Below are 20,695 nucleotides of genomic sequence, written 5' to 3'. Positions count from 1 at the left end.
TGGACATAATAAGGATGACAACTCTTACCTTATGTTCAAGAGCAAGCATCGAGCGACAAAGGAATTAGGAAATGCACACTTGTCCCTAAAGACAAGTGGGAGACTGAAGGAAATGATGCCCTTGGTCCAAGTATACATTTAATGTTAAGTCTAATAAATGCGGTTCAGTATTAATTAACACGTTAATAATTCAGTGAGATCAAGTGAGCTGAATGCCTAGCTAGAGGTCGCTTCAGTTCAAGTGGAATTAATGATATTAATCCACAGCTTACTCTTGACTGAACCCGTAGGGTCACACAAATAGTACGTAAACGGATCAAGTATTTAATGGCATTAAATACTCCATCTATGGATATTCGGAATCGACGGATCTTGGTTTCAGTGGGAGTTGAGATCGTCAAAGGCAAACAATGAATACTCCGGAAACGATGATATTGCCGGAAACGGAAATATGGATCGTATCGGAAATATAAATATTATCCAAGTCGTAGATGTTGCTGGAAACGAAAACATGGTACGTATCGAAAAATATTATCGAAAATGGAAATATTGCCGGAATCTAAAATATTGTCGGAATCGGAAATATCATTGGAATCGGAAAATAATTCCGGAAACGGAAATATTAAATATTTGTTCGAAACGGAAATTAATTCCGGAGTCGAAAATGTTAAATATTGTTCGTATCGGAAATGAATTCCGGAATCGGGAAATTAATCGGAAGCGCCTCGTACGAATTAGCATCGGACGAGACTTGCTAGACGAAGGTCCAGCACGAAGCTAGGCCCGCGTCCTGCAAGCCAAGCGCCCAACACAACGCAGCCAAGGTCACGCCTGTCCCAGCGCAAGGCCAGGCCCAGCAAGGCCAAGGCGCGCGCGCGGGTGGGCTGATGCTCGTGGGCTGCGAGCTGCGCCTGCTCGTGTGGGCCGCAAGGCTTGCGCGGGTTATGCGGCACGCTCGTGCTCGTGCAACGTTTGTGTTCAATACGAATCCTAAAGCTAATGGAATTCGTTCATTGATTAATTCCTAATCCTAATAGACAGAATTAGTTTAAAAGAGTTTTAATAAAATTCTAATTAAACTAATTAGTATCCTAATAGGATTCTAAATCCCTTTCCATAGCCCTATAAATATGTGCCTAGGTTCACAATTTATCGACGAGTTTTTTTCAAGTATTCAGAGTAACATTTTGAGAGCAAAATTTCAGTCTTATTGTTGCCCTATTAGTCGAAAATTCTAAGTACCTTAAGGGCGATTCTAGTTGGTCAATCTTAAGGCGGACCCGGACGTGCTGTGGACTTTCTACGGAGGGACGACACTTGGAGTCCTAAAGACTTGTTCTTGTTCGGTTCGGGCGCAGCTAGGGAGGGCACGCTACAAAGTGTATGCATCCTAGACTAATTATATGATTATGTGCAATTAATATGATTCTTGTCATTAAGGTTTTTCCGCATGATTTATGTTGTTCATATGTATCATAACCTAACATTTAGAAGCGCCCCGTCGCATTTTTCGACCCCCTCATAGAAGGAAAGTGATAATACTTCAACACAATTTCTGAATGATGATCCCCAAATAATATATTTATTATCGAGTAGAGTTCAAGATATGGGAAGCCCAAAACACTATGTGGTTGCACCGATTACTCATGTGAGAGGTACGGGGTGGAGAAAGAGGAAAATGTCAGCTATGGGGCCCGATCAGGATCTTATGAACACGCTAACTTCTTGTAATTTATAGGCTCCACATGGTCTCAAAAAAGAAGGAAATTATCTTATCAACGACTTACAAAGAAGGGTGGACACAATGTGTGTGTCTCACAATCAAAGTCTTCTTGTATGATTGCAAAAGGTTATTCTGAAAGTTCTTTGGAAGCAGGATATAATGAAACGCGTTACTTTGAGGGCCATTTTCCTCAGCACGAGACAAAAATTATCGTGACTATTAAGAGATCCACTCAAGATATGTTAAATGTTTACTATCCTAAATCAAAGAGAGGAAAGTTCAGAGCATTTTTCTCCAACTTATGATGGGAATGTTCTGGTACCCTCCCAAATGTCACAGACATTAACAATACTCTTGGTTTATCTCTTGGCGGAACTCTTGGCGGTTGGCCCTGCACAACCCCTAGGTTCCATGTGAGACTTATTTCTTGGAATTGTCGGGGAACTAATGATCATAGATCTTTAGTCCGACTGTATATTATGTGGATGATCAAATCTTTTGCTCCTACGTTGCTTTTTCTTTCTGAAACTAAATCTATGTAGATTATGTTGCTAGCTTGTTTAAAAGTAGTAATCCTACTTTTCTTAGTGATACTAATGTTGTAGGATCAAAAGGGGGGTTGGTTGTTATGGGGTGGTCTACATTTGACATAGTTTGTGAATTTGCTTCTAAAAACCTAGTACTTTATAAAGTATCAATCTCTACGGACCAAAATTGGGTATTGATGTTTGTTTATGGGCTCCAGTTATTAAGGATCGAGTTGCAGTGTGGAATTAAATGTTATTTTTCTTATCCCTTTACCCAACATGTTTAGTTATGGAAGATTTAAATCAAGTTGAACATTATTCAGATAAGTTGGGGGTGTTCTCCGACTATTAGGGGTTGGGAAGATTTCATGAATTGGCAAGTTGCGTCAAACCTAAGCGAAGTTCCTTATTCGGGGCCACATTTTACCTGGAGTAACAACAGAGAAGATCATGACCTAATATTAGAAAGGTTAGACGGGGCATATATGTCTACAGATTGGTTTCTCAAATTTCCAGATAATAAAATAATTAATCAACATATTCTAGTGTCGGATCATGCTGCCATTGTTTTTGAAACCTCTTCTTTGGAGTTTAAGAAAAATAGACCTTACCAAATAGAAGATTGGTGTCTTTAGTTTTCAGAAATTTCTAGCATTATGGAGGAAGTATGGAACATTTCTATAGTTGAATCTCCTATGTTCTCAATCTCTAAGAAATTAAGGTTAGTTAGAGATAGAATAAGGAAGTGGTGTTTGAATAATAAAAAGCTTTGGGGGATCAACTGGTAACGTTTTCTGGAACCGCTTACAAATGCAGGGTCTGAGGTTTTTGATATTAATACTGGTGTTGCATATATGGAATAGGTGGATGAAGCTCAACGATTCACCAACTTGCAGTTTTTATTCTGGTCTAAAAGAATAAAGAAACCTAGATCGCAAAGGGTGATTGCCCATCAAAAATTCTTTTTCCCAGGGTAAAAAAGCGACATTCAGTTAATGTGATTAGATGTTTAAAGGATTCTGATGGGGTGCAAAGGGACGGGCGACAAGAAGTGGAAACAGCTGTAACTTCCAACTTAAAGAAGGTTTTTTCAACACAAGATGTTCTATCAACGTCCGAGGAGTTGAACAACATAATTCAAGAAATCGATCTGACTCGATTTACGTCCTCTCAGGATCAAAATGTTCTGTTACCACTTTCTCCTTTGGAGATTCGAACAACAATGTTCTCAATGAAAGGATCGAAGTCTCCTATCCCATATTGCATGCCTGTGGAGTTTTTAAGAGACATTGGGGGGACAATATAATTGGCTACTCGATTCTTCAAGGCATTCAACATTTTTTTAGACAGGGTTTATGCTTAAGCAGTGGAATCAAACTTTACTAGTCATGATTCCTAAAGTTTCAACGCCAGAAGAAGTGGAAGTTGAGGCCAATAGGCCTTTGAAACACGGTGTACAAATGTGCCTCAAAATGTTTGGCAAATAGGCTTAAGATTTTCCTTCCATATCTTATTCGAGATGAGCAACATGTTTTTATCCCAGGAAGATATATGTCGGATAATGTCCTTATAAGTCATTAGATGTTAACATTTATCAATGGTAGAAAGACCGAAGGTTCAAGTCTAGCAGCAACCAAGATCGACATGAGTAAAGCCTATGATCGTGTGCACTGGACTTTCTTGATTAACATACTTCATGCATATGAGTTTTCACAACACTGGATTAATCTAATACATCAATGTATTTCAACTACGTCTTTCAAGGTTCTTATGAATGGAAGAGTAAGTCCAAAGTTCCACCTTAGGTGTGGACTGAGACAAGGGGATCCTCTCTCTCTCTCTCTCCGTACTTATTTTTGTTCTATATGGACATTATGGGGAGAATATTGACATTAGGGAGAGAAATTAAGTTGTTCCAAGGAATTAGAACAGTGAGGCGAGGACTGTGTATTTCACACCTATTTTTTGCAGATGATGTCATGATCTTCTTCAAAGCATCAGATGTAGGTTGTGGAAATTTGGTGTCAGTTTTCTCTCGTTTTTGCAATATTTCAGGTCAACAACTCAATTTGCAAAAATCTTTTGTCAAATTTTAGCTCGAACACTTAAATGATCAAGAAAGACGAAAACTATTCTCCGCATGCCTCAAGTGGTACAGTTTCAACCTCATTTAGGGGTTCCAATAGATATAATGGGAAAAAAGTCTTCCCATTTCCAATTTATGATTGATAAAGTTGCAAACTTGATTACATCCTGGAATGGTATTCTTTTGAGCCAGCAGCGGAAATTGATTCTTATACACCGTGACAATCTTAATGGTGTCACGTGTCCTAAACTGCCTGGAAATTCTGATGGGAGTGGCAAATAAAATTGACTCATTAATTGCAAGTTTTCTATGGGCTAAGCAGGGGGTCTCGGGTATGCACTGGGTTCGGAAATATGTAATCCACAAGCCTCGAGGTATGGGAGGCCTTGGGATAAGAAAGTTGTCTTCTTTTAACAAAGCGTACTTAATGAAGCAGGCTTGGAGAATTCATACTAATCCTCATCTACTAATTCTCTCCAAACTCTATCAAGCAAAGGCAGAATCCTCGTTGAAAGTAGGAAGACATATTAGGAGCACTGGGAATATTTCCTAGGGGTTTAGAGGTATTCAGAAAGCGGAAAACTTACTTCTTGATTCATGCTCTTGGAAGATACGTTCGAGGAACAAAATAATTGCAAGGAAGGATAGATGGGTAGATGGTCGGAATCCTGAATTCTCTTCAAGTGTGTGTCTTTCGGATGTTCAAACTTGGAAGGTGTCTGAGTTTTTGTTTCTTAATGGTAGAAAATGGGATGCAATGAAGGTTTGGGCACTTTCGCACTCGATTGAATTGATTTCTATTTTAGCGGATTCAATTATCTTGGTAACCAGCCTTCAAAACCATGAAATGGAAGAGAATGAGTTGAAATACAGGGAAGATCTTTAAAACTATGTCATCTACAATGTAGACAGATCTCGGGTTGAACAAGCACACAACCTTGCTAGGATTACAGTGGACTACGGGATATGCTCGGAGGTTTTTCCACTTGAGTCGGATTAGGTTTACTTATTTTTTCAGTTATTTTTAGTTTTTTCGTTTCTTTCCCTTGTTCGTTCAGCCGATGTAAAAATAAAAATAAAAATACGAAAACTAGATAACATTTACAATAAATTAATTTATTGTACACTTTATGTGAACACGGCTTATTGACCCGTACAACTAAATTCAATATTTGCTAATAGCAAGTTTTGTATACAATATACCCGTTGTATACAAATTTAGGCTTATATGCGAAAACCAACTCAATGATATGGAGTACTATGTGAATTTGGTAGGATCCAAAACCCCACTACTACTTAGGAGCCTTTCCACATATTTTCCTAGAATATCAACCTCTAAATTAACCTTTTGGCCAACTTTTTTGAGTGGAATGACCACATTTTGTTGAGTGTAAGCAACTAACATAATATTAAAGCATAATTCTTGGTCAAACACATCCACCACTGTTAAACTTGTGCCATCAATTGCAATAAACCCTTTTGGTACAATGTATCTCAGTATTTCTGGGCTTGTTTTTATCTTGACCCACAAAGAATCACCTTCTTCAACTAGTGATACAATTTCTCCTGTCCCATCAACATGTCCCTAGATTTGAGTAAAGAATTGGTGTTAATATATTGATAATTAAAAACTGGAAGCAACTAAACCATTCAATTTTACAGACTACCATGTTTATATGTGAATCCGATAACTTAGTATTATAGCCAAGAGATAAAAGAAACTATTAAGCGCGAAAATGGAATGACCAATATATATAGAATGTGTCGTCCTCTCTAATCCAACCTAAAGAAAATCAATTAAGGAGTGTGTTGGTTCACTATTTGACATTAGGTATGAGTTTGGGATGGTCAAATCCCGTACCTAGTGTTTGCTTAATGAAACTTTAATTTCTAAACCCATACATCAAACCACAAGGTATGGGGTTTAGAGCACCAAGGGGAGCGTATAAGGAAAACAAGTTGGAGACACACGCATCAGGGTCATGTTGTTTTCTTTACTTTATTTACTGCCTATTATTGGGAAAAATAAGTTAAGTTAATTAAGCTGAGACATGTTCAGCAACGTAATAAGTTGTGATAAGTGAAAACTAGGTGAATAAGCTCGTACTAAAGATCTCTTAATATTTCAGTTTTTACAAGAGCTCTTTGAATTGTTTTAAGTGAAGATATTAGCAGGTCGAAGATAAATCCTTCCCCTTTGACCAGTTCAGGCAAAGGTTTAATTGTTATCCGTAACTTCGCATGGAATACTTGTTTTTTTCCTTTCAATTGTTAATCATTTACCAATTACCACACATGTCATCTAAGGGACAATTAACCATGTAATAAAACTAACCTGGACAAAGTGACCACCCATCCGTGTAGAAGGCAAAAGGGCTCTTTCTAAATTAACAACTGACCCTGGTTCGAGATCCATCAATGCCGTCTTCCTAAGCGTCTCAGGCGCTATCCCAAGAGTAAATTCGGACGCTTTAGTGTCAAATTCCGTCACAGTTAGACATGTACCATTAACTGCGATACTGTCACCAAGATTGACATCTTTTAGGACAATGTCTCCTACAACTTTAAGCTGAAATCCACCGTCTTCGCCATAACCCATTTGCTTAACTCGGCCAATCTCTTCAACAATGCCAGTGAACATGGAGTTTATTTGATTCCTTACGTACCGAAATTTTAGGAATCGGGTGTTTTGGGTGGTGATAAAGAGTTTAGAGACTGAGTTTCTGAGGTTTGGATTGAATTTGATATGCCCATTTAAAGAGGAGGGTTGGTTGTTGAAGGTGCAAAATGTGAGATTTTGTTGAGAGAGTTTGGGAGATACTAAAGAGAGTGAAGTTGAAAGTGCCATATTTGGTTAATTTTTTTTGGTTTAAATGGGGTTATGAGCTGCAAAGTTAAACAAATCAAACTCGTTAGAGTATCATTCCAATACAAACTAGTATGAGCACTTTACAAATACATTCTAAATAGTTGAACAGAACTAGATGTCTAGACAACGCTCTCATGCAATCGGGTGTAGCTTCTAATTCACGGGTAAACAATGGAATCGACTTAACAAATTGGGACCCCAAATAATAAGGAGTTTCATTTCATGACTTGAAACTCCAAATTGATCCAACTTGGACAATCGTTAATTTTAGAGCCAAGCTATTATATCTAAGAACAGTCAAATGAAGACATATGTGATACCACAAATATGTGACAGGAAAATTCCGATACGATTTTATCAAGCAATTTATAGTTTGTGGGGGTTATCGGACCATCATAAGGTTCTATGGGAGATTATTGGGAGAAAAGGGAAACTCGAAGCAACAAGAATCACACAAAGTTTAGCCAATTGAATAATATCAACACTCAATTGTTTCGACAACTTGCCAATTGCCACTACAATTATATTAGTATACATTAATAAAAAGGTACAAATTTAAGCTATGATCTGATAGAACGGTGATTGTCAGAAAAATTGAATAGGCTTATACGGATTTCAAAGTACCAAAACAAACACAACAGATATACTACATCTAACAATTTGAAACCCTATCATGTCAGAAAAATCGAAACATATCATACAAGTATGATACAAATCTCACAACACCAAAACAAAGATAACAAAAAACCCAACCCAGAATATATATTTAACAATTTAGAAAATTGCAAATAAAATCAACAGAAAAATCGATTTACAGAGAATAGCAGCACCAGAGAAGGGGAGGTGGTCGGCAGAGGCGGCGATGCCTATGGATACATCAACCAACTACAACTACAACTAAATTACAAGACGCTGCTTTTGTTGTAAAGGTTTTAAGGAGGTGTTTGGTATGAACCTTGGAAAGGAATTGGAATGGAAATAAATAAGAAGGGGAAAGGGTAAGGTTAAGTATTACCATTATTGGTTGTTTGGTATATCCTAGGAAAGGAATCGCTTATATACGATTCCCTTACTTGATGTTTGGTAAGCAACAAGGAATGAAAACAGTAGAACATAACATAAAACAACATAAAATAACAACCTGCAGGAACAATCTGGTAGTAATCTGCAATATAATTAGCAATCTGCTAAACAACACCAGTGAAAATACTCCATAATTCAGTGAAGCAGAAGGTATACTGAGGATTAAAACTCCAAATTTGCAGCAAAAACAATCTGCAGAGGACCAAACCCAATACAGTTAAATTTGGGTTAATTTCAGCTAAATTTCAGGGATTAAATAAATTTCTCATACATGTTCTCAAATCAATTAAATAAGAAAAATAAATTATCAAACAGAAAATGCAATGAATATAAACAACAGAATTCAGAAATTCGCATGAAAGTAAGCTGAAAATTAGGGTTAGAATCAAAATTCTCCAACTTAAACATTTTGCACGTCTTCTCCACAACCACACAACAATAATAACATTGATAGAGAGACTTACAGTTGAATTTGAAGCAGTGGCGAAGAATTTTGACTCGAATAGCTTCTCCTTCTCTCTCTAGAACCAGAAAATTAACTCGATGAAGCAACTGTCCAGAAATTGATAATCTGGGCAAATCCAATATCCAAAAATTGAATAAAAACAATTGATCTACTTCCAAAAACGGGGTCCAAATAATCACCAAAATCCAAAACTTATTATCAATTTGGATGAAATTATCGAAGATTTAGTCGCTAAATCAAAAAAAAATGAAACAATAATCAAATAAATTGCGAAGAAGAGGCGATAAATCATACCGTTTGATCGGAAAATTGATAAAGATGAAGCGAATAACTTGTGAGATCGGCGGAGAGGGGGCCTCCTAAGAGGAAGAGAATGCGAGAGGATTGAGGAGGAGGAAGGAGGAGGAAGGAGATGCAGATTGGGGGTTTTTTTTTTTTCCCGAGTCAGATAAAATATATTTATACCACTACCAATGTGTACAAAATATATTCCACTTCTTTGCTTTGTTGTGGAGAGGAGAGTGGCATGATTTATCACGCTCTCAATGAACAACAACTCCCTAGTTCATGCCTTGTTTGAGTTGTTTGATTGTTTGAATTTGTTTCCCTAGTTATCCACGTTTGGCTACACCTTTTTTTTTTTTTTTTTTGCCACACTTTTGTCTTGCATCTTTCACAAAGTACTGCCAATAAAGTTTGGCCAGCAATGTCAAAAAAAAAAAAAAAGTTTGGCCAGGCCGGCATGAGACTGGCTCGGCTAAAAGATACACACGAGTCTGACACTGTATGACTTTTTTTATGGCCTGATCTAGATACGAGGCTTGATAGCTTTATATGTGGACTTGAACGACTCAACCTAGGTCAAACTCTAATTGCCAACATTAAAAGTTCAAAATCATACTTCCTCGATTTCTTTTTTTGACGGGGAAGAACAATATCGTTATTAATTATCCATACGATATCTACAAAGATAAAATCGATCTGCATACTACAGATTCAAAGAAAATACATAATTGTTACAATCAAAACAATTACTATTTTGCATCCTAAAACACATCTCGTACTCCGCCGCTTCTAGTTTGACGTGAGCCGTGATTTTCGATGTTTTCGCATCTTTCCAAGTATAGCCCTTCGCAATTTATGCATGAATTGTTCTGATCAACGAGTTGATGATAAACCCAAAACCTGTATGAATCCAAATCTCCTCCCCAATTATTATAACCCCTACAAAATTCTCATCCATGGATGAGAATTAAGAACCTAGAAAATTTAGGGAAAACCCAAAAAAATGGGAACAAATCAGAAAAAACAAATTAAAAAAAAAAAACCAAAACATGAAGAGAAAACAATGAAAAACGACAAGAAGGGAAATTAGATTATTTCCAACCTAAACGGCTAAGAAAACTTAAACCCTAAAAAATCTACTCGCTCGATTTCATAAATATATATACTTTACATTAAAAAAGCTAATATAATAAGTGAGCAGTGCAATGTTCTAATAAGAAAATAATAAAGAATCGCGAGTAATGTAATGTTGTAACTTTAATAAAAACAAGGAAAGGTAAGTATGATGTTGTAAGAAAAAAATAAATAAAGCAAGGTTGATATTGTAGTTATGACTTGTGCTCAGTTATCTTATATTTTCATCTCAGAGTATTTTAATTTAGTCCGAAAGAATAATCCAAGTTGTCCATCTAATTTTTTTTTCTTTCTAATCCAAATTTATACAGAGTACTAAATACTATGCATAATTCATTAAGTCAAAACGCTGAAAGCATCTAGGAGGGAAAAAAAGATTCACATTCCAATAGTTATTAAGGTCATGTTCTCTTCACCTTGTCATTGTTACTTATTGGATCAGGCCTTATTAAATCATACCAGACCAGACCAGCAACATTCAGAATAGACCAGACCAAACCAGCAACATTCAGAATAGACCAGACCAGACCAAGCCTTTTTAATTATTTATTATTACTTAGTATTATTATTGTTGTTATTATTATTATTATTATTAATTATAATTAATAATTAATAGTTTCATAACGTCAACTCATTTAATGAGTTTGGTCCCACCAAAAAAACATTTAACTTTTACAAAGTAATTGTGATTACCAAACTATGTTGTTTGGTACCAAATGAAAATGCAATCACGTTGATTTGTAAGTACCAAACTACGGAGTATGTTGTTTGATACCAAATGTGTAAAGATAGATTAGGATTATAATATCCTAATATTAGTAGAATTGTAGTGCGTAGATAATACTAAAGTAGAATTGGAGTAGGAGTTAAATACTCAATAGAACAGAATATGTTGTATTATAAATAGCTGCTTATTCTAATGAGAAGATCAAGATTTGTGAGATTAACACAATATTTGTCATGGTATCAAGAGCAAAGGTTTGATTTTTTTTTTTCCGCAAAAATTAATCACAGACACACCAGAAAGTGTGTGATTAAAGGCTGTCCACCATGGTTGACAGCAATCACACTGATGATGACGAGGAGGTTGTGCAGCAGCCTTCTACACCAGCAGATACTCTTGTCAAGGCGTATTATCTCGGTTCTAGCGATGGACCGGGAAATTTGATCACGCCTATCAAACTACGTGGGTCTAAGAACTACGACGAGTGGGCAGCTTCTGTTAGACGAGCCTTAATATCTAAACGCAAGTTCGGTTTCATTGACGACAGAATTACCGAACCATTGGATGATCCTGATCGATTGGAGGATTGGATTGCGGTGCACTCAATGCTTGTTGCGTGGATTACAAACACGCTAGAGGAATCCATACGATCAACAGTTGGTGACTTCGATGATGCGGGGGTGTTGTGGCGTCATCTCAAGACACGATTTTGCGTAGTAAGTGGGACTCGTATTTGTCAACTGAAGACACGATTGGGTGACTGCAGGCAGACCCCCAACGAGAGTGTAGACGAATACTATGGTAGGCTATCTACTCTCTGGAAGGAGATTGTAAAGTATGCAAGGGTTCCTAAGTGTTCGTGCGGAGCGTGCAAGTGCAATATACAAGTACAAGTGGCTGACATACGTACGGAGGACTATCTTCATCACTTTCTACTCGGTCTAGACTCTCTGTATGAGGCCATTCGTGCTCAACTTCTGGCCCAGACACCATTTCCATCCATTGATGAAGCTTACCCAACCGTGTCAAATACGGAGAGTATGCGTGTTAAAAATCAAAAGGAGGGACGTGAGCCAATAATGGCGTATAAGGTGAAGACTAGATATGAGGACAGTACAGAGAAATTTTGCACTCATTGTAATAGAATGGGTCATGAAGTAGATGGTTGTTATCAACTCATTGGTTTCCCAGAAGGGTGGCCGCACGATCGTAGAGGTGGTAGAGGACTTGGTCGTGGTGGAGGACGAGCAGGAAGGGGTGGCAGAGGTCGTGGAGGCTCTGGCAGCAATAGTAGCGCTAAGGATGGGGCGTCTACTGCTCCTGTACGAGCGAATAAAGTAGCAGGTACGAGCCAGCAAGCTTCAAATGGTGGAAGTGCTCATACGGCCACTAGTATTGCAGAGGGGTTAGCTGGAGTTTCTGATTCACAAGTCCAACAAATTTTGGAAATACTAAATTCAAAGTCCAAATCGAGGTTACAGGTTAAGGATTATAATAATATGTGGATCGTTGATTCAGGAGCCTCTAATCATATGACCTATGATTTGTCTATATTGACGAATATGAAGACTATTCCAAACTCCCCCGTAGGTCTCCCCGACGGACAAATAACAAATGAAAATCAAGCCGGTTCCGTAATATTGGATGAAGGATTAGTGTTAAATAATGTTTTATTTATCCCTCGTCTGAATTGCAATTTAATTTCTGTGATGCAGTTGAGTGATGAATTAAATTGTTCAGTTCAATTTACTAACAAAATATGTGTTATACAGGACCGTACGAGGAAGATGATTGGCCTAGGTGAACGAGAAGATGGACTTTATTTTTTCCGTAGCTTCCGTTGGCCAAGGTGCGTGCAGTTGCGAATGATTGTGTGGTAGAATTGTGGCATCAACGAATGGGGCAACCGTCGGAGAAAATTCTGAAATTAATTCTTCCCATGAGTAGTTGTAATCCCCCGTAATCTTATACATTTCATTTATATATTTTGGCGTATATTTAATATATTTAAATAAGAATTTATGGATTTTGGAAATAAATATATAATTAGCGTACATTTACTTATTACATTTTAATATTTTCAACGATTTACGAAATCGAAAATGATTTTTGAATTTTAAGTTGAAAAGAATTTGAATTACGAAAGTTGATTGAATTTAGGAAACAATCATATTCAGTTTTGGATTCGAATCATAAAAGCTAAATCCTAATTCTAGCCTACTTGGGAAAACCCAACATCAAAGCCCAAACCTCAAACCCTCACCCAAACAATTTCACGTAAATCAAATCAAGCCCTTCTCTCTCTCCCCTCCATACTCACGTGAAACCAAAGAAAGAGGAAACCCTCCATCCTTCCTCCAATCTCACGCACCAACACTCAGTCGTCCTCTCTCCCTCCACGCCGTCGCCGAGCCGCCGCCGCAGCACGCCTCAGCCGCCGCCCAGTACGATAACACCCTCCTCTTCATCCTTCTTTTTCGTCTTCTCTCTTTCCTTCCCTCTGTTTTTTCGAGCCACCTTAACCCCTTCGTGTGTCGCAGCAGCCCGAGTCGCACAACCGCCACCAAGTCGCGCCGCCGTGCCCAGCCCCTGCCGCGAGCCACCTCCGTCCGCCAGCTCTCTCTTTTTCCTCCTTCTTGAATTGGTTACTTTCTTAAACCCTAAGTAACTAATTATTTTAAATTAAAGCTTGTTAATTTAGATTATGTTCTTAAATTAAATTTATAATTTTTATGGTGAATATGATTTTCAGATTTGATGTTGAGATTAAAAACGAATTAATTTTCAGTTTTGATTAATTAAAATTAAGTTAGGGCTTAATCATGATTTATTAGTTTGAATTATGTTTTCTTGAATTAAAGCTATGGGTTTTGTGATTTAAATTATAAATTTAAGATTATATGAATTTTATAATAAAGTTATTGATTTTCAGATTATCTAATGACATTGAAATATTGGTTTTGATGGTTTAAAGTATGAAATTCAAAGTTTTTATGATTATTAATCATGGTAGGTTGAGTATGGATTGTCGAATTGGTTGTTTTGAGATACTAGGAACGTAGATTGATCTTAGTGAAGTTTTTAAATGAATTTATATTGCTGAAAATTTAGAGTACGATGTTTGCAAAAAGTTTTCAACGAATTTCAATCACTAGTTCAATAATTAGGATGCTAGGAAAGCAAATGTTCAAGTTTTGATATTTAGGAAAGTTCTAAATATGTTTAGGATGCATTTAGAATGCTTTATTGTGGTTGTCAATGATTAGAAATTGATTGAGATTACTTGTTGGATTGTTTAGGCGGAGAATTCTCTTTAGGCGACTTTTGAAAGTGTTAAAGTGGCCTATCAGTTTGTTTACACAAGGTACGTACATACCTGCGTGCTTGGAATGTGTGCTAATTGTTGAAACCATGTTGAATTTGTTGTTGAACTTGGTTATGTTGATATTATTGTTGAACTTGGTTATGTTGATATTATTGTTGAACTTGGTGATGTTGATATTATGGACGAACTTGGTTATATGGAATGTGCATGTTTAATACTGTTGGACAAACTTATTGAACTTATTTTGCACTAAGAGAACTGTAACATGTTAGTATGGATGATTGATACAAACATGTTGGTTGGGAACACTAGATTATTCTATATGATTGGTTTGGATCGATTGGTTGTTGTTCCCTTTTTAGCTTTTCACTACTTTATGAGGGCCGAGGACCTTGTTTAGTAAGTTGAACTTTATACCCATATACAGGGTTGATCATGGTTAAAGGAAAGGTTGGGTAAATTGGAATGAGTCTTGATTGATGCCTTTATGATCACGTACTTAATCCCAAGATAAAAACAGTTGTGAACGAATGTGGATTATATGCCTTATGTGATTGTTGAGTCATAACAGAGTCTCAATTTGTAAATCATGTAAAGTGAAACTGAGTAGCAATAGCTTTAGACTGTGCACGTCTAAAGTGACGGACAAACAGGAGTTGGGGTTCATGGTGGTAGCCCATGGCCTTTATCTCGGACCGGATTGATCACCGTGTCCTATTTTTTATTCAAATGTTCCTCGATATCGCAGGTCTATGAGGTTACGGAGTCGCGCCCGTACCTCGTCTTCCTTAGTGAAGGTTGTCGGACGGTCAACTCGGTCCATTGTCTATTTCAACTAAAATAATATTATTGTTGTAGGTCTAGCCTAGTCTAGCCAAGTATGGTCGTCAAATTATCATGTTATGTCTGCCCTTGTTTATGTTCATTAGTATCATGTTAGGGTTGTTCGTTAATAGTATCATGTTAGGATTATTATTGTTTTAGTATGTAGTACTCAGCTTTGCTGATTACGTGCTTTGTTTGCGTGTGTTGATCATGGCTATGCCTTATTGATCCTGTGATGACCCAACTTTGGTGAGCAGTCTCTAAGGATCAATAAGCGTTGCCCATCTACAGGTTTGAAGATGATGCATCATTGGGATCGGGATTAGAGAGCTTATAGTCATATTTGCTTTATTAAGTGATTTGATTTGTTAACTTAAATTTGAAATTTGTCGTACTATTCGTATTTCCTTATTTCAGTTAATTGGTTTTGGACCTAATATGTAATAAGATTATTTATGAACCTAAAAGTTAGTTTTATGTTTTCCGCTGCAAAATTCTGAATAAGCCGTTACGTTTTCACACGGGCGATAATACTTTGATAATTCCCTACAGTTATATTTAAAAAGAGTTATTTTACAAAGTGGAAATTGTAGGGGTGTTACAAAGTGGTATCAGAGCTAAAGGTTTTACTGACATTTCGTGTCTACCTTTTTAAATTTTAGGCGCCTAACTAACTAATTAGTTACGTAAAAAGAATTTCGTTGAAGTAAACTACAACTAGTGAATAAATTGAAAGTTATTAGTTAGAAATGTTTGAATTTATTTTAAAATTAACTCTTGAATTACGTGCTTTGAAATACGTTCTTGTTTATGTGACTTAATGTATTTCGTTTCTTTTTTTGAAATTTAAATTAATATTTTCGTAATTATTTTTTTTAAAATAAAAAAAAAAAAAAATTAACTGCTGCTGCTACAGTACCGTGAAAAAAAAATATATATTGTATTTATTTATTAATTATTTGTCGTTTAAATAATTATTCGTTTAATCAAATTAATTCTTATAAATCATTCTTGTTTATTCATTTATGCTTCAATGTTTGATAAATTATGATTATTTTGAGAGATGGGTAGCATAGGAAAGGGCATATAGAATAGAAGCATTGTGTCTGCATTATGTCAACGTGATTGTACTTTCGCTACATGCCAACTGTTGTGTCTTTCCTATGCTTTGCGATTGATATATATTCTTACTTATTGTGTATTGTGGGATCATACGGTAAGTGAGAGTACTAATTACTAACATAGAAACTATGTTTAATTGTTATAGATCACTAATCATGTCTGGCATGGAAGAAAATAGAATAGGGAGCAACTCTAACCCTATTGTTCTGAGCGATGATGAAAATGTGATGAATTATGAACCTGACAACAGTAGAATTCGTAGTCTAGAGAACATTCGTCGCGAAGTAATGAAAACAAGTGCATATGGTAGTGATGATGAGGCGATTCGTGAGTATGACCGTGCTGTGGGTAAAACAAAAATGGATATCTACAAAGCTTTTCTGAGGGTTGAATCTGATTTTGAGCATGAGTTTGAGCCCGAATTTGATTTTGAGTTTGAGCCTGAATTTGAGTTTGAGCCTGAATTTGAGTTTGAATTCGAGCCTGAGCCTGAGCCTGAGCCCGAGTCTGAGCCAGAAGAAGATAATCATCAACTTCAAGGTCTACGAAGATCCTCAAGGCCAAGAAAGGAAGCTTATTATTTTGATATGGATGATGATGATGAACTTAAATATGAGTTATTCACCCTAGAAGGTTATAACGAATCAAAGGACAAGTCTGATGATGTTTCCCTTTAGCTTTGCTTACATATTTAGTTGTGTGTGAGAAAAAAAAATGTTGGACAATTCGCCCAACCATAGTTTATGTTTATATCGTAGAACCTTTTTACATTATTTTGGGAACAGGTGTGTGTTAATATTTAGGATTGTTATCGACATTCTTCTGAGGAATAAAAGTTAGATTATTGACTATCTAAAGGATCAAAGTTTATTACGGGCACGCAAGGGGAATGTTTTCTTCTTTCATTCTACCTTATTATTTGTGATGATTGAAGTTATTCCTTGTCTCTCAGTTGAATGTTTTGCATGATTGTTCATTTTGTGTGAATTTTGAATGTTGATGTGATATTGCATTGCTAGAGGATATAAGTAAAGTTTTGAACCTGAATTAGAGTATATTAATTTCAGGTCGCGCTCTAGGATGGCCAATAATAGTGACCTAGCTGCTGCTATTCGCCTCTTGGCGGAAAAACTAACACAGGAAAGAACTGAGCGCCACGATTCTGCAGGGGACATGTTTGAAAGGCTTGTGAAAGTTAAGCCACCATACTTTAAGGGGCAGGCAGACCCCACCTTCCTTGAAAACTGGATCAGGGAATTTGGGAAACTATTTGGGGCGGTAAACTGTCCTGAGCATATGAAAGTAGGCCAAGCTGTCCTCTACCTGAAAGATGAGGCCGACCTTTGGTGGAGGGAAAATGGGACTAGACTAAGTGCTGCTGAGGGATTCAATTGGGATTATTTTATTGTTGCTTTGAGGGGGAAGTTTTATCCTCCTTTTATGAGGAAGCAGAAAGCCCAGGAGTTTATCAACCTTAGGATGGGGAATATGACCATTGCTGAATACTACAGTAAGTTTATAGCTTTGTCGAGGTTTGCACCTGAGGTGGTAGCTACTGAGGAACTAAATTAAGGCTCAGAGGTTTGAGCAGGGGTTAACCGATGAGATCCAACTGGGATTAGGCGGGGAAACCTTTACGTCCTTAGACATTGTGTATGGGAGGGCTGCTCATATTTATGGCCTGCAGACCAGGAGAGACAAGAAGAATGTTGTTGTTGGGGATAAAAGGAAAGAGTTTAATGCTGGGGGAAGTCAGGGGAACTTCAAAAGGAATAGAAATGGGAATGGTAATGGTAATGGTAATGGTAATGGTAATTTCCAGGGAAGAAACAACCAGGGGAATAACTATAACAATAGAAACCAAACTGACAGAGTGTACCACTGCAGGAGGTGCAAAAACAACCACCCTGGGAAGGATTGTAAAGGGGAATTGGTAATTTGCAACTATTGTTTTAAGAAGGGACATAGAGAGTTTGAGTGCTTCACAAAGCAGAAGAAAGAGCTGAATGGTAGTGGGAGTAGTAACCAAGGGAAACCAGGGTTTAACCATTCAGGGAACCAAGGTTCGAAGCCGGCTGGGGCACCAAATAACCAGGGAAACCAAAACAAACCTGCCAATGGGAACAACAATAACAACAAGGCTCCCGGAAAGCTGTTCGTAATGAGTAGAAATGAAGCTGAACGTTCTGCAGATGTAGTTTCGGGTACTTTCTCTATCAACTCCTTACCTGTTAAAACATTGTTTGATTCAGGGGCAACATATTCTTTTATTTCGACCTCTATTGTTAAAAATTTGAAGTTAGTAGATTTTGAGGCAATTGATATACCTGTTAGTATGCCTAATGGTGCAACAATAAGGTGTATTATTTAAGAACTTGCCTTTGAAGATAAAAGATTGCACTTTTCCATCTAATTTGATAGAATTTAGTTTGGGGGACCTAGATGTGATTCTGGGGATGGATTGGCTAAGCTTATACAAGGCCAGGATAGATTGCGAGATTCAGACAGTAATCCTAAAGAACCCTACTGGGAAATCAATATCATATAGACGTTTTGGGAAGTCTAGGAAGTTTGGGGTGATCTCCGCATTGCAAGTGAGGAAATTGGTCAATAAAGGGTGTGAACTATTTTTCTGTAGTGTCCAAGATGTAAGTAAGGAAGTTGGGGTAAAGATAGAGGATGTCCCAATCGTAAGAGAATTCGTAGATGTATTTCCGGATGAGATTCCAGGTATGCCACCGGCTAGAGCCCTTGAGTTTACCATAGAGTTAAATCCCGGAACCGCACCTATATCCAAAGCACCTTATAGGATGGCACCCCCAGAAATGAGTGAGTTAAAGACACAATTGCAGGACTTGTTCGACAAGGGGTACATTAGGCCTAGTGCATCACCGTGGGGAGCTCCAGTATTGTTTATCAAAAAGAAAGATGGGAGTATGCGGCTATGTATTGATTATAGGGAGTTGAACAACGTAACAATCAAAAACAAATATCCTTTGCCTAGGATAGATGACCTGTTTGACCAGTTGAATGGGGCAAGTGTATTCTCAAAGATTGATTTGCGTTCAGGATATCACCAATTGAGGGTAGCTGAGAAAGACATTCCTAAGACTGCATTTAGGACTCGTTATGGCCATTATGAGTTTACAGTAATGCCTTTTGGGTTAACCAATGCACCCGCCATATTTATGGATTTGATGAATAGGATTTTCCATGAATTCCTAGATAAGTTTGTGGTGGTATTCATTGATGATATTCTGATCTATTCGAGGAATGAAAAGGAACATGATGAGCATTTGAGGGTTATCTTGGAGACGCTTAGGAAGAACCAGTTGTATGCAAAGTCCTCTAAGTGTGAGTTTTGTCTGGAAAAGGTAGCATTTTTGGGACATTATGTGTCAAAGGAAGGAGTCTCTGTAGATCCTGCCAAGATTCAAGCTGTGAGTGAGTGGCCTACTCCGAAGAATGTGTCTAATATTCGGAGTTTCTTAGGTCTAGCGGGGTATTATAGGAGATTTGTGAGAGATTTCTCAAAGGTAGCAAGACCCATGACCAACTTGATGAAGAAAGAATCAAAATTTGAGTGGAGCGAAAAATGTGAGGAAGCCTTCCAAATTCTCAAAGAGCGTTTAACCTCAGCACCTGTTTTGACCTTGCCTGATGGGAATGAAGGGTTTGAGGTATATAGTGATGCGTCGAAGAATGGGTTGGGGTGTGTGTTACAGCAAAATGGGAAGGTGATTGCGTATGCGTCGTGTCAATTGAAACCATATGAGGCTAATTACCCTACCCACGATCTAGAGCTAGCTGCGATTGTTTTCGCTTTGAAAATTTGGAGACATTACCTCTATGGAGCAACGTGTAAGATCTTTACAGACCACAAAAGCCTAAAATACATTTTCACCCAGAAAGATCTCAACATGAGACAAAGAAGATGGTTAGAGTTGATCAAGGACTATCATTTGAACATTCAGTACCATGAGGGGAAAGCAAATGTAGTTGCCGATACATTGAGTAGGAAATCTAGCCATAGTATGAATGTCTTGGTTATGCCTAAAGAGTTGTGTCGAGACATGCAGAGACTTAGCCTGGAAATAGTAAGTCTTGGGGAAACCAAAGCAAAACTGAGTGCATTATCATTGGGGTTGTCCATATTCGAGGAGATTAGAGAAAGTCAAGCTGGGGATGAGTACTTAGGAAAGATCAAAGAAAAGGTGAATCAAAGGAAAGAAGTAGATTGCAAGATTCATGAAGATGGTAGTTTGAGGTTCAAAGGGAGATGGTGTGTACCACAGAAGTGTGAAGAACTCAAGAGACGTCTTATGGATGAGGGGCATAATACTCCATATTATGTGCACCCTGGGGGTGACAAGTTGTACAAAGACCTGAAGCAAATCTATTGGTGGCCTAATATGAAACGGGAAGTTGCTGAGTTTGTGTCTAGATGCCTAACCTGTCAGAAAGTCAAAATAGACCACAAAAGACCCATGGGGAAAGTTCAACCTTTAGAAGTGCCTGGATGGAAG

The 20,695-nt window shown here is 37.5% G+C and overlaps 1 protein-coding gene across 2 annotated transcripts; it reads right to left on the bottom strand.

Annotated features, from left to right (window-relative positions):
• Window positions 1-5,418: 5,418 nt before the first annotated feature.
• Window positions 5,419-9,323, bottom strand: LOC110799892 (riboflavin synthase). Of its 2 annotated transcripts, XM_022005160.2 has the most exons (5): window positions 9,049-9,323; window positions 8,753-8,859; window positions 8,347-8,480; window positions 6,672-7,222; window positions 5,419-5,921 (listed from the first exon to the last, which is right to left on the bottom strand). In XM_022005160.2, exons 4-5 carry the CDS (start codon window positions 7,182-7,184, stop codon window positions 5,595-5,597), a joined length of 840 nt encoding a protein of 279 aa, XP_021860852.2. In that variant the 5' UTR covers window positions 7,185-7,222; window positions 8,347-8,480; window positions 8,753-8,859; window positions 9,049-9,323; the 3' UTR covers window positions 5,419-5,594. The 2 variants fall into 2 exon arrangements, with proteins under 2 accessions (XP_021860852.2, XP_021860853.2); XM_022005161.2 differs by lacking the exon at window positions 8,347-8,480.
• Between the last annotated feature and the right edge of the window lie 11,372 nt (window positions 9,324-20,695).

This window comes from Spinacia oleracea, chromosome 2, assembly GCF_020520425.1.
Source record: "Spinacia oleracea cultivar Varoflay chromosome 2, BTI_SOV_V1, whole genome shotgun sequence".
NCBI classification, from domain to species: domain Eukaryota; kingdom Viridiplantae; phylum Streptophyta; class Magnoliopsida; order Caryophyllales; family Amaranthaceae; genus Spinacia; species Spinacia oleracea.
This window is presented reverse-complemented; position numbering and strand designations above follow the sequence as displayed.